This window comes from Microtus oregoni, unplaced genomic scaffold (genome assembly GCF_018167655.1).
Source record: "Microtus oregoni isolate MIOR12 unplaced genomic scaffold, Mior012 000011F_ref0000422, whole genome shotgun sequence".
NCBI classification, from domain to species: Eukaryota; Metazoa; Chordata; class Mammalia; order Rodentia; family Cricetidae; genus Microtus; species Microtus oregoni.
Genome location: NW_024543070.1, coordinates 42,902,276 through 42,915,861, shown reverse-complemented (window position 1 = coordinate 42,915,861; position 13,586 = coordinate 42,902,276). Strand labels below are relative to the sequence as shown.

General features: G+C 37.7%; 1 protein-coding gene across 2 annotated transcripts in view; it reads right to left on the bottom strand.

Annotated features, from left to right (window-relative positions):
• Window positions 1–13,586, bottom strand: part of LOC121453250 (rho-associated protein kinase 1) — a 127,858-nt gene that overhangs the window by 27,759 nt on the left and 86,513 nt on the right. For both annotated transcript variants that reach the window (XM_041659843.1, XM_041659844.1), the window contains exons 17-19: window positions 5,383–5,489; window positions 3,950–4,100; window positions 1,229–1,389 (exon numbers count right to left, since the gene is read on the bottom strand). In XM_041659843.1, the coding sequence (XP_041515777.1) occupies window positions 1,229–1,389; window positions 3,950–4,100; window positions 5,383–5,489 (419 nt within the window). The remainder of the gene's footprint in view (window positions 1–1,228; window positions 1,390–3,949; window positions 4,101–5,382; window positions 5,490–13,586) is intronic.

Below are 13,586 nucleotides of genomic sequence, written 5' to 3'. Positions count from 1 at the left end.
CCAAACCTATCTTATTCATCTTAATAAGCACCGATTTTGATAAAAGCCTCATTTTTTAATTAAAAAACTTTTTAAAAATTATATTTCACTTTATGTATATGGTGCTTAGCCTACATGTTACATCTGTATATCATATATGTGCCTAGCACCTGCGGAGGCCAAGAAGAGGTGCTGGATTCCCTGGAACTGGAATTACAGATGACTGTGAGCTGCCATGTGGGTGCTGGGATTAAAACCAGGTTCTTCTGAAAAGCAGTGATGTCCTTAACATCTGAGCCATTTCCAGCTCCATCTTCCAAATTTTCAATATTAGCCTGCTTGCTAGTTTGTTTCTAATTTTTTTTAGTCAATTCTCTATAGCAACATAGATTTTCTTTAAAAAAATGTTTTCACCAATAGCATCTCTGTAAGTTTTAAAAGACAGCAGTTACTTTAGAGCCCCAGGGATTCCCGTGACGACTCCATGTGTCCTTTCTTCTCTGACTTTACTTCCTTTTGCCCGTGACTTACCTACCTTCTTACTAATTACATAATCTGTATTCCAATACTGCCTTCAGCAAGTCAAATCTTGGAAGTTACTTACAAATGATGTTTAAAACACATACAGTAACTACTGACATAGTCTTTCATCTTTTCATCAACAGCATTATAAATATGTACAACATGTGTTATATCAATATAAGCATTCCAAGAAGAAGTTGTTTTTCATGCTTTTCTAGATAGCAAACTTTTCCAGTCTTTATTTATTTATTCATTCATTCATTCATTCATTCATTTATTTATAAAGGAAATAGCTTCTTCCAGGAGGAACTAAGACATTCTGATATAGTTGCATACACTGCTGTGATACACAATGAAACGGCTCCTAGGGAATGAATGGGTTTTTTGCTAGTTTTGTCCTTTTTGTTTTACTAGACAGGGTTTCTGTGTAGCTTTGGGGTGTCCTAGCAATCACTCTGTAGACCAGGATGGCGTCAAACTCACAGAGGTCTACCTGCCTCTGCCTCCTCAGTTCCGTGATTAAAGGTGTGCGCCACCACTGCTCAGCTGGAAATGAATGTTTAATAGCTATTTCAGATAAAAATTCTAAGTTCTCGGATGACAGTAGAGCAGTGAACACACACTTCATTCAAATCTTCTGTTTCAAATACTGATTAAGAGTTCTCAAGTCATTAACATAGAATAGTTCATCTTTTAAAAGACGGATAAAATTAGTATGGTTTCTTACTTCATCTTCCATCCTTTCTTTATTTTCAGTCAAATGTTCTAGTTTCTGCTGAGATTGTTTCAGATCAACATCTAGCATAGAGCACTGTTTCTCAGTCTCAACAACTCTATTTTCAGCCCTTTCTCGAGCTTCTCTCTCTTCCTTCAGCTTTTTTTCCATTTCTGTAAAAGAAAAAAAGTTAGAAACATAAATTATAGATCACCTTAATATTTTTCACTTTAAATGGTATGGAAATTGGTTTTTAAAATCTCTATGATTTTATCTTGGAACTGTAACAGATATTAATTATAAAAGTTCTAAGGGCATTTTAGTAACTTATATGATAATCTCTGAAGAAAAAAATTCTAAAATATAATATTTTTTAAAAGTTTCAATTTAGTCCTTGAAAAAGAAGATAAGACAATTTAATACTATCTAGACTAGAAGATGAAGAGTGTGACTGGAAAGAGGAATAATAAGGAATGAAATGAAAGTATAGAAAATGATGAAGACAGTTATTAATCTCTTTCTTGCATTGGTCTAGAAACTTTTCATAGGCTCCTAGAACAGGAACCCTGCAACTCAATGACAAGATTATATGATGGCAGAAAACCTCTTTAAATTATTATCAGAAGAGTCTAGTATTTACCAGGGTGCCTTATTCTGGAATATGTACAGCAAGCCAAGTTCTGAGAATTTTAACTTTTCCAGTCATGCCAGTAATAAGTTGCAAAACTATGACAGTGTTTTTGCTATTAGCACTTGCCCTCGAGGAGACAAACCATTAGAGTGCAAGTTCACTTTTCCCCTAACCTTAGTTAGTTGCATTAACATAATCATTAACTTGGCTGGGTGCTGGTGGCGCACACCTTTAATTCCAGCACTCGGGAGGCAGAGGCAGGCTTTTACAGAGCACATGCCAGGAGAGGCTCCAAAACTACAGAGAAACATTGTCTCGGAAAAACAAAACCAAAAGCAAACACAAATAAAACTGAAACCAAAACAAACAAACAAAATAAAAAACCAGCATAATCATTACCTCCTAATTCCTTTCTCTCCAACCTAATAGAAATCAACTTCAGTTAGGCTTGGAGTCCAGATACCTACCTACCGTTGAGTTCCAGACTTACATTACCAACTGAGTAGTTAATATATCCATCTACATATGTGACAAAATTATCAAAGTTGTTTTCAGGGATATGCTGAAGTTTGAACTCAGGACCTCAAAAAGACTTATTTTGTGTTCTGCCTTTGATCCACATCTCTAGCTCCCAAACTTAACATACTGAAATAGTTACACCTTTCTCTCCAATTCTCAAAACACTCTACTGCACTTACATCAATCTCTGTTTAGGATATAACCACCCAATCAGCTGTTCAAACTAAACATCCGAGTCTTCCTTGCTTCCTCTCAGTCCTCCTCCCACTACATTTTTGTCCTTTGTACTTCTGCTTCTTTGCTTTCTGCTTACCACCAGTGAACGGCGCCTACAACTTTCTAATAGATTATCCTACTTCCAATGTTCCTTTTTTCCCAAAGCAGTCTCCAGATCACAAGATTAGTCTTTTAAGAACATAAATTAAAACTGTGGTTGGAGATGATACAATGGACTAACACTGATCTTAGGTACAATTGAAGTGATAATAAAATGAGGCAACGGATTGATCTAAACTAGAACTGTAACTGGAAGCTATAAAGCAAAGTAACTATAAAGGAATAAAAAAATTGAAGCAAAAAATAGCAGCTAAGCTAAGTAACAATAAGGTCCAGAATAGATCATGAAGAAAAATCAAGGGATAGATTAAAAACAAAAAACAAACCAACCAAAACTGGGAGAAAAGAAGAGTCCACCACTTTGGAAAGTAGCACGCTTTCTTTTGGGCCACCAATCAGCTCCCAAATCATGACATACTTATTATTAGTTATGAATGCTTGGCCTATCTTATGCTTGTTTCTTGCTAGCTCTTATAACTTATATTTAACCTGTTTCTCTTTATCTGTCTTGGGGATTTTTACCTTTCATTCTGTTAGTCTTACTCCATGTCTGCTTGGTTGGCACTGCCTGTCTAGCTGGCCCTGGGTGTCTTCCTTTCTTTCTGCCTTGTTCTCTCCTCTTCTCTTGTTCTCTTCTGAGCCTAGATTCCTCCCCCCGAATTATTCTCTCTCCCCACCAGCCCTTCCTATCCCTCCTCTGCCTAACTATTGGCCATTCAATTTTTATTAGACCATTAAGGTGCCTTAGGCAGGCAAGGTAAAACAGCACAAAGCTTTACAGAATTAAACAAAGGTAGCATAAACAAAAGTAACACATCTTTACATAATTAAACAAACATAACACATCTTTGCCTAAAGTAATATTCCATAACATAAACAAATGTAACACATCTTTACATAGCTAAAGTATATTTCACAACATTCATTAACTTTGTTTTGTTTTAGACCCAAGCCCTAAAGTCACAATTGCCTTGCCTCAGCTTCTCCAGTGCTAACATTTCACACAGGTAATCAGCATGCCTAGTATGATTTCACTAACTTTTATAGTAAAGATATGGTAGATAAAGTAAGGAAACTACAGAAGGTAAAATTGTGATAAAAAGAGACAATATAATAAAAAATATTCTCTTAGATAATAATGCTTACTTATACTCTTAACCACAGAAGTGAAGTTTTGATCTAAAACAAATTTGTATAAGCATTATTTAAAACTAATCATAGAAAATATTCATGTAATTGACACTTACCATACATGGCAACAGACTTTGCCTCTTCTATAGACTGGTGTTTGTCAGTTAAACGCGCTTTAGTTACTTTGTGTTCATTTACTTCTTGTTCCAACCTCTGTTGTAAAGACTTGAGCTTGTAGTTCAAATCTATCTCTAAATTATTCTTTTCCTAAAAAATAAAAATGAGAGTCATGGAAAATGACAAACTGTGCAAGAGGCACACATTAAATCTTACATTCCTCAGCATTTCACAGATCCACTGCTGACACTAGGTGATAGATATCTTTAGCAGAGCTTTTGGGGTAGTCAGTAGTGCAACTTACTATTAATTTTTGTATTTCTTCAGTGCAATGCTAAGTTTTCTGTCCCATGATTTGCCTGAGTGTGGTAGTCTGTCATAATCATGTACCCTGAATTTGGTTTACTTAAAAGACAGGGTTAACAAGTATCTTTAAATAATCAGGATACAGCTTTCTAAATTTCTGTTTCGAAAAACCAAAACAAAAAAACCCAACCAAACAAAAAAACCCAAAAAGAAAAAACCATACTCAGGGATAGAAAACATACCAAAACAGCAGTTTTTGAATCATTTCCAAGGAAACAGTGAAAGTGAGACCTACATCTGTAAAGTAATTTATTTGATCCTCTCTCCTCAGCAAAGTACTTAGTAGTGAAACTGATAAAATTCTAAATAAATGCAGGGGCCAGCAAGATGGCACTGCTGGATAAAGACACTTACCACTAAGCCTGAGGACCCTAGTTATATCCTTAAAAGCCATACGCAAAAGATGGAACTGACCCTCCCCCATTAACTGTCCTGACTCCACAAATGAGTCATGAAGCATGATCTTACAAGAAGGAGGTGAGGATAGAGGGAGGGAGAGATAGGGGGTGGTGCACAAGCCAATTACTTTGATCTTACATGGAATAAATACACGATCCAGTCCTTTATTTTTTCTCTTCATATGATTTAACATACAAAGGATTAATACCTATCTCTTACCCATGTACAAAGGAACTAGGAACAATTTCTTTTTAAATGTGCATTGGTGTTTGCCTGCATGTTACATTGGTGTGAGGGTGTCAGATCCCCTGGAACTGGAGTTATAGGCAATTATGAGTTGCCATATAGGTGCTAGGAATTGAACCTGGGTCCTCTGAAAGAGTAGCCAGTGCTCTTAACTAGTAAGTCATCTCTCTAGCCCTAGGAACAATTTTCTTGTTAAAAGCTATTTCCAAATCAAAGTATTGTGATTGTCTATTAAGCATCCAACGCTTTTTAGGGTACAAACAAGAATATGGTAGCAAGATGACAAATAATCACACATACATTCCCATATACCAAGAACCAACCACATAATAAACTATAAACACTACAAATGAATGCTATAAACTATCTTATAACCTTTGACAACCACAATATAATATAATTAGGACTGTAAGTCACTCACCTTTTCAGAATGATTGAGCATGTCTTGAGCCTCTTTTCTTTCTCCTTCCACTCTTTCAAGATTATGTTTGAGATGCTTCACCTCCTCTTGTAAAGATGTTATTCGTGCTATGAAAAGGAAAAAGGTTAAAAAGTAAAACTTAATGGTATTATAAATAAGAACTGTGATGTTTTTGGGGGAGTGAGGAATGTAGAGGACTTCTGGGTGCTTGTTCATGTTCAGTTTTGAATTTTTAGTTTATAAGTATTTTGTATGCATCAGTGTTGTACCCCAATTGTGTTGCAGTGCCCATAGAGGCCAGAAGGGGGAGTTGTGTCTACTGGGACTGGAGTTAGAGACCCAAGTCCTTTAAATGAGCAGCAAGTGCTGTTAATTGCTGAACTATCTCTCTAGCCCAGTGGTTCTCAACCTTCATAATGCTGCAATCCTTTAATACAGTCCTTCATGTTGTGGTGACCCCCAATCATAAAACTATTTTCATTGCTACTTCATAATTAAAGTTTTGCTACTCTTATGAACCATAATGTAAATCTGTGTTTTTCTATTGTCTTAGGCAACCCACATAAAATGGTTGTTCGATCCTTCATAAGAGTTGTTCGACCCTCAAAGAGATCACAAACCATAGGCTGAGAACCGCTGGCCTAGAAAGACTTTTAACCAAGGAAGAGCAAGGCTTATTCACTAAAAACTAAAGTGCATTGTTAACCCAGGTCCAGAGGAGGATGATTCTAATTTCACCCAATCAGTAAACTGAGGCAAGGTTGTTTGGGTTCAGCAGTTCAAGAAGGGCTACATAACCAGACCTTGTCTCAAAACCAAATGAAACACAAAACACAATAAAACTTCAAAACAATGATAAATATAAATGGAAATAGACTGTGTTCATAGATTGGAAGTCCTATGAGATGACAATATTTAAAACAATCAACAAAGACATGTGGCCCTATTAAAATTCCAAAAGTATGTTCTGCATAAATAGAAAAGCTAACTAATTATGAACTGCAAGGAACAGCTAAAATAATCCTGTGGAAGAACAGTAACAAACCCCCAAATTTCAAAACCTGCTATAAAACTACAGTGCTCCAAACATGTGGTGCTGGCATATGGCTGAAGTACATATCAACAAAACAGACTTGAGAAAACAGAAATGAAGCCTTACGCTGCGGGGGAAGTAAGGGGTACTGAGAGAGAACTGAGCGCCTATGTGCCAGGTACACATCTGTGTGCCGTGCAGGTGAAGGGTAGGGGTCATGAGTTGATACCAGGTACTTCCTCAATTCCTTCTCTACCTTACTTTCTTAAAACACATCTCTTACTGAACTTTTGCAGTTCATTTATTTTATTTCAGCTACAATGGCTGGCCAGTGAGCCCTTGGATATCTGCTTCTCTCTGCTCATGCTAGCACTAAGGTTACAGAAATGTACTTCTGCACCTAGTGCTTACATGGGTACTAGAGATCCTAACGCAGGTACTTTACCCACTGCCCATTGTGCTGCCTCCCCAGACAAATCCATTCATTTATTCATTTGTTGTTGTTGTTTTTCAAAACAGGGTTTCTCTGTAGCTTTGGAACCTGTCCTGGAACTTGCTCTTGTAGACCAGGCTGTCCTCGAACTCATAGAGATCCACCTACCTCTGCCTCCTGAGTGCTGGGATTAAAGGTGTGCGCCACCACTGCCCGACACCCATTCATTTATTAAAGATAATTTTCCCCCTTTCTTTTTCATTCATTCGATTTTTTTCCAGTCCAAGGGATTAGACCTAGGGCCTTATGCATGAACATGAGGCAACTACTCAACTACATTTCAATCACAGACAATCAATATTTAATAAAAACACCAAAGTGATTTTAAAAGGAAGGAACAGGAACTAAGAAATATGTTCTAGACTCCACATGTAAACATGTATACACACTCCCCTTCCTCTCACGACACATACACAAAAACCAACCACTTAGACAAATGATGCTGAAACAACTAGGCATCAGATGCTGAACATCATTACTCATTAGGAGCTAAAAATGAAAACTGAAGTAATATGACTTCATATCTAGTGTTAACAACGTGGAAAAATAAGAATACCAATTCCTTGACATAGGAAAATGAAATGGTTCAGCCACTGCAGAAAACAGTTTAGCAGTCTCACAAAAGTTAAGCAAGGAATTATTACATGACCCAGCAATTTCACACCTAAATATACATCCAAAGGAACACAGATGGCAAATACAGTTGTAAGTTAATGTTTGTTCACAACACTGTTATTTACAATAACAAAAGGTGAAAGCAATCTGAAGGTCTACCAACAGGAGAATGGATATAAAAGCTGTAGCAGTAACATACAAAAGACCTTTAATGAGATACTAATACATGTTACAAACATTAAAACAACATTACACTACAGAAAAGAAGCCTCATGCAAAAAAAAATCACATATTACATGATGCCTACAGAAAATATAAAGTAAATTCAGATCAGAGATAAAAAAAATCAGTGGCTTCTGGTGATTAGACAGAAGTGGAAAAGAGAAGGACAGTTTAATGAATGAAATGTGATTAGAAGTTAATGAAGAAATTTTGGAACTAGTTAGAGGAGACAGTTGTACAACCTTCTGAAAACAATGATGGGCACTGTTTTGTAAATGCCTAAGAAAATGAAGAACTGGGCAGCCACCAGTGGCTAAAAATTAAAAAAAAAAAAGTCAGACGTCATGTGCTTCCTTGTATTTAACTATTATTAAGTTTCTTGTTCAAGCCCTACCTAAGAAAAACGTGAGTCACTGGATCTAAATCCCAATGTCCAGTACTGTGAGTGTGGGACAACACATTAAATTATGTCAGTGGGTGAAGTCAGCAAATTCAGAATGGGATATCTCAACACTCAAGAGGTGGAGGCAGGCAGAACTCTGTGAGTTCTCACGCCATCACATACTGAGATGGTTTCAGGCAAAACAAAAATAAAAATGGGATTACGTCACGAGTAAAGAATGACCACAAAATAAGCAATGAAAAGGACAAGCATATAATCATACTATAAATTTTTCTTAACTTTCACTAATATCTAAAAGATTCTGTTAAAAAAAATCCAATTAATAGCTGGGCAGTGGTGACGCAAGCCTTTAATCCGGGCACTCAGAAGGCAGAGGCAGGTAATCTCTGAATTCAAAGCCAGATGATCTATAATAGCTAGTTCCAGGACAGTTAGGACTGTTACACAGAGAAACCCTGTCTTGAAAAACAAACAAACAAACAAACGAACAAACAAAAAAAAAAAACCAAACCAACCAAACAAAATAAACCAAAAATTAAAACAACAACAAAAGCATTAAGAAAAACTTGGCATAAACAAATTTGAAGCTTTCTCGGTAACTATGAAGAGGCTCCTTTCTAGGTTATATTTGAACCTATTTGAAGCCAGGTGCCTGAGAGATAAAACTGCACAGCTCTCCTTATCTATGAGTCAATGGAAGCTCCTAATTTCCATTTTTGTAGTCCCCAACACTGACTTGACCTCTCTCCATAGAATTAAGTCCCATGGTATCCAAAATATGTTTCCTTCCATGATGAAGGTTAAAACATACTCCCCCTGATCCTCCAGTCTTTCCTAACAGGCCTGACAATTCTCAAGTGTGTCCTTTGTGTAGGTAGAGTGGGTGTTGCTATTGAACATCAACAAATATCAGGAAAATATAAGTAAAGGCAGACATCTTTAGAAAACAAATCAAATGGTATTTACGTTTTAAAACTGTTCCTTTTATTAACTGTTAGTTATGTTTGGTCTGCTTTTTAGTTCCACAAAGAATGCTAATAACTCGAATACCAACCTTTCCTAGTACCCTTTTTTTTCCCTACAAGGGGTCTTGTTTCCACAACTGAGGAATTCCTTAGATTTAGCAGTGATAACCCTCGGCGTGCATTAGGCAAATTGCAAATAAGACTTAAAATATAGGCAAGTTTTTCAACCAATATTCAAAAACTTGGCTATAAAAATTACTTCACAGAAACAACTCACAAAGGATCACAAATACAGACACTATGCCAATTTATAGACTATAACACTTCAAACTTTACCAAATCATTTCCTATTAGAGCAATGATATAAAAAATGCCTTATACTAAAAAGTAGCTACATTAGTTAGGTGGTGGTAGTGCACACCTTTAAACCCAGCGCGCCCAGGAGGAAGAGGCAAGCAGATCTCTGAGAGGTCAAGGACAGCATAATCTACAGAGTAAGTTCCAAGACAGTCAAGGGTACAAAAAGAAACCATCTCGAAAAATCAAAAAAAACAAAAGTGGCTAAATTAAACACTTCATAGGTTTTTAAACACAAGTTAAAGAACAGGACTGGAATTATAGTTTACGTGGTAATTAGTATTACTAAAACCCCAGGTTTGATCCCTAGCCTGCAAATAATTAAAAACAAAATTTAAAGATAAAAAGTGAAGGGTAGACTGAACCAGTGACCGGGGCAACAGCAGGCGTCAGTGAACTCCACGAGAGCAGGAGTGGATCCAGACCAGGGTCATTTGCGGAAGTAGAACTGGCCCAGTGACCTAGGCCTGAGTGCGCCTGAGAAAGCAAGCTCCACAGGAGCAGGACCGGAATCAGTGGCGGGACATTTACAGACACAACGAAGCCGGCAACCTGGGCAAGAGCAGACCTGAGACAGCAAAATCCACAAGAGCAGGTACAGGGGGACAACCGCTGAGCAAGTGAGCCAGAGCCAGAGAAAGCTGCAGGTCTGAACCTGAATCCGGGACCTTCAGGAGAGTCGACCTAAGGCAGGACCCCTGTGGGTCTGGGCGTGAATCTGGGACCTCCAAGAGAGTAGGCAGGAACCAGAGATCTTTGCGGGTCCAGGTGTGAGTCTTGGTCCTCAGAGGGAGTAGGCCTGAGCCATGACCTCTGTGGGTCCAAGTGTAGGTCTGGAATGTCAAGAGAATAGTCAGGAACCAGAAACCTCTGTGGGTCCGAGCATGAGTCTGGACCTCAGAGGAAATAAGTCTGAGCCAGGTCCTCTCTAGGTCTGCGCGCACCCAAGCCTGGGAACTCTGAGGGAGTAGACCAGAGCCAGAGTCCTTTACAGGACCAACCACAAACCAGGGACCTCTGCGGGAATGGATTCAGACCAGGACATTTACAGAGACAGGTCTGAGCCCATAACCTAGGCTAGAGCAGGTCTAACAGAGCTGAGCACAGCCCGGGAGAGCTGAGTGACGTCCAGGAACACTGAGTGACCAACGGGGTAACTAGAACCATGGCACTAACTGCACTATGAGGAACAACCATCTGAGCCTTGGATTCACTGGCACCTAGATTAATCAAAAGAATCACAGACAGCCCCAATCACACCTATTAGAGGAAAAGATGAGTAGAAAAGGTAAGAACACATGCAACACCACAAAGAGCAACACGACACCAGTAAAACCTAAAGACCCTACAACAGCAAGACTTGAACAACCAAATATAGATAAAGTGAAGAAAATGACCTTAAAAAATAACTTCAGGAAAATGTTTGAAACTCTTAAAAAGGAAACGAGAAATTCCCTCAAAGAAATGGAGGAAAAGACAAACAATTAGAAGACATCAGGAAATCCCTTAAAGAAAACAAAGAAAAAGCAAGCAAACAGATGAAATAAACGATTCATTAGACTTGAAAACTGAAATAAAGAAAATACAAGCTGAGGAAATTATAGAAACAGAAACCATGAGAAAACGATCAGGACCACAAACACAAGCATGAACAGCAGGATACAAGAGATGGAAGAAAGACTCTCAAGTGTTGAAGATACAATAGAAAAAATAGACTCGTCAGTCAAGGAAAACATTAAATCTAACAAAAGCTTAACCCAAAATATCCAGGAAATATGGGACAAACCTAAGAATAACAGGTATAGAAGAAGGAGAAGTTCAACTCAAGATGGGTGGTGGTGGCACACACCTTTAACCCCAGCACTCGGGAGGCAGAGACAAGCAGATCTCTGTGAGTTCCAGAACAGGTTCCAAAGCTACAAGGAAATCCTGTCTCAAAAAATCAAAAAAAACAAAAAAAACAAAAAAAAAAGAAAGAAGAAAGAAGCAGCTCAACTCAAAATCACAGAAAATATATTTAACAAAAATCACAGAAGGAAACTTTCCCAATCTAAAGAAAGATATGCCTATGAAGTTACAACAAGCTTACAAAATGCCAAACTGGATCAAAAAAATAAAAAAGGTCCCTTCGCCACATAATAATCAAAACAATAAACATACAGAATAAAGAAAGATTATTAAGAGCTGCAAAGGAAAAAGGCCAAGTAACATATAAAGGCATGAAAGACCTGGATAAATCCAGACCCCTCTAGCAGAAAGAGTAGAGCCAAAAAAATCTAGCACAGAGAGAAGAACCAAAAAGCTAGGTTAATCGGTTCAGTGACTCTGTTCCAGGAACTGGCTGACTATAAAGTTAGATTATAATCTTGAGAAACAGGGAGTTACCCCCTTGTGATTATCACTGGTATTTTCGGAATTTACCACTGACGCCCTCCCTGCCCCCTTTGGATTACTAGGTTGTGGTTTTTTTCCCCTTAAATACCCCTTCTCCCAGCTACTCGAGTCGAACTCTCTACCCGCGTGTGGGAAATGAGTTTTAGGCCCAGTGCACTGGTCCCTGTCCTGTCAATAAACCTCCTGTGATTGCAGCAAGGACTGTCTCTCGTGAGTTAATGGGTGGTCGTGTTATCCTGAGACTTGAATGAGAGTCTCCCCACTCTGGGGGTCTTTCAGGCAGACCTATCAGAATTACACCTGGCTTCTCATTGGAGACAATGAAAACTAGAAGGCTGTAATCAAGCATTATCCAGACATTAAGAGAACACAGAAGCCAGAACAGACTATTATACCTAGTGAAACGTTCAATACCATAGAAGGACAAAACAAGATTAAACCATGACAAAACAAGATTTAACCGATACCTAGCCACAAACACAGCCCTATACAAAATACTGGAAGGAAAACTCCAACCCAAAGAAGTTGGCTACAAAAACACAGACAATTGATGATCTCAGAGCAGAAAATCCCACAAAAGGGGAAAACAAAATAACATCATCAACAACAAAAACTAAATTAACAGGAGATAGCAATCACTGGTCATTAATATCCCTTAATGTAAATGGACTCAACTCACCTATAAAAAGGCACAGGCTAACAGAATGGGTTAAAAAAACCCAAAATCTATCCCTCTGCTGCATACAAGAAACACACCTCAACCTCAAAGACAGACATTGCATCAAAGTAAAGGGTTGGGTAAAAAATTTCCAATCAAATGGACCTAAGAAACAAGCTGATGTAGCTATCCTTATATCTAACAAAATAGACTTCAAACTAAAATCAATCAAGAAACAAAGAATGACATTTCATATTAATCACAGGAAAAACCCATCAAGAGGAAATCTCAATACTGAACATCTATGCCCCAAATACAAGGGCACCCTCATATGTAAAAGAAACACTTCTAAAGCTTAAATCACACATTAAAACCCACACAATAATAGTGGGAGACTTCTACACCCCACTCACACCACTGGACAAGTTAGTCAGACGAAATATTAACAGAGAAATAAGGGAACTAACAGATGTTATGACTCAAATGGATTTAACAGACATCTATAGAATATTCCATCCAAACAGAAAAGAATATACCTTCTTCTTAGCACCTCATGAAATGTTCTCAAAAATTGAACACATACTCAGTAACAAAACAAACTTCAACAAATACAAAAAAAAAATTGGAATAACCCCATGTATCTTATCAGATCACCGTGGTTTAAAACTAGAAGTCAATAGCAATACTAATTCCAGAAAACCCACAAACACAAGGAAATTAAACAATGCTCACCTGAATCATCAATGGGTCAAGAAAGAAATAAAAGGAGAAACTGAAGGCTTTCTAAAATTCAATGAAAGTGATCACACAACATACCCAAATTTATGGAACACAATGAAAGTAGTGTTAAGAGGCAAGTTCATAGCAGTAAATGCTTACATAAAGAAGCCGGAAAAATCCCACATGCGCCAATTAACAGAATATTTGAAAACTTTAGAACAAAAAGAAGCAAATTTAACCAAGAGAACTAGACTGCAGGAAATAATCAAATTGAGAGTTGAATCAACAAAATAGAAACAAAGAAAACAATACAAAGAATCAATGAGACAAAGAGTTGGTTCTTA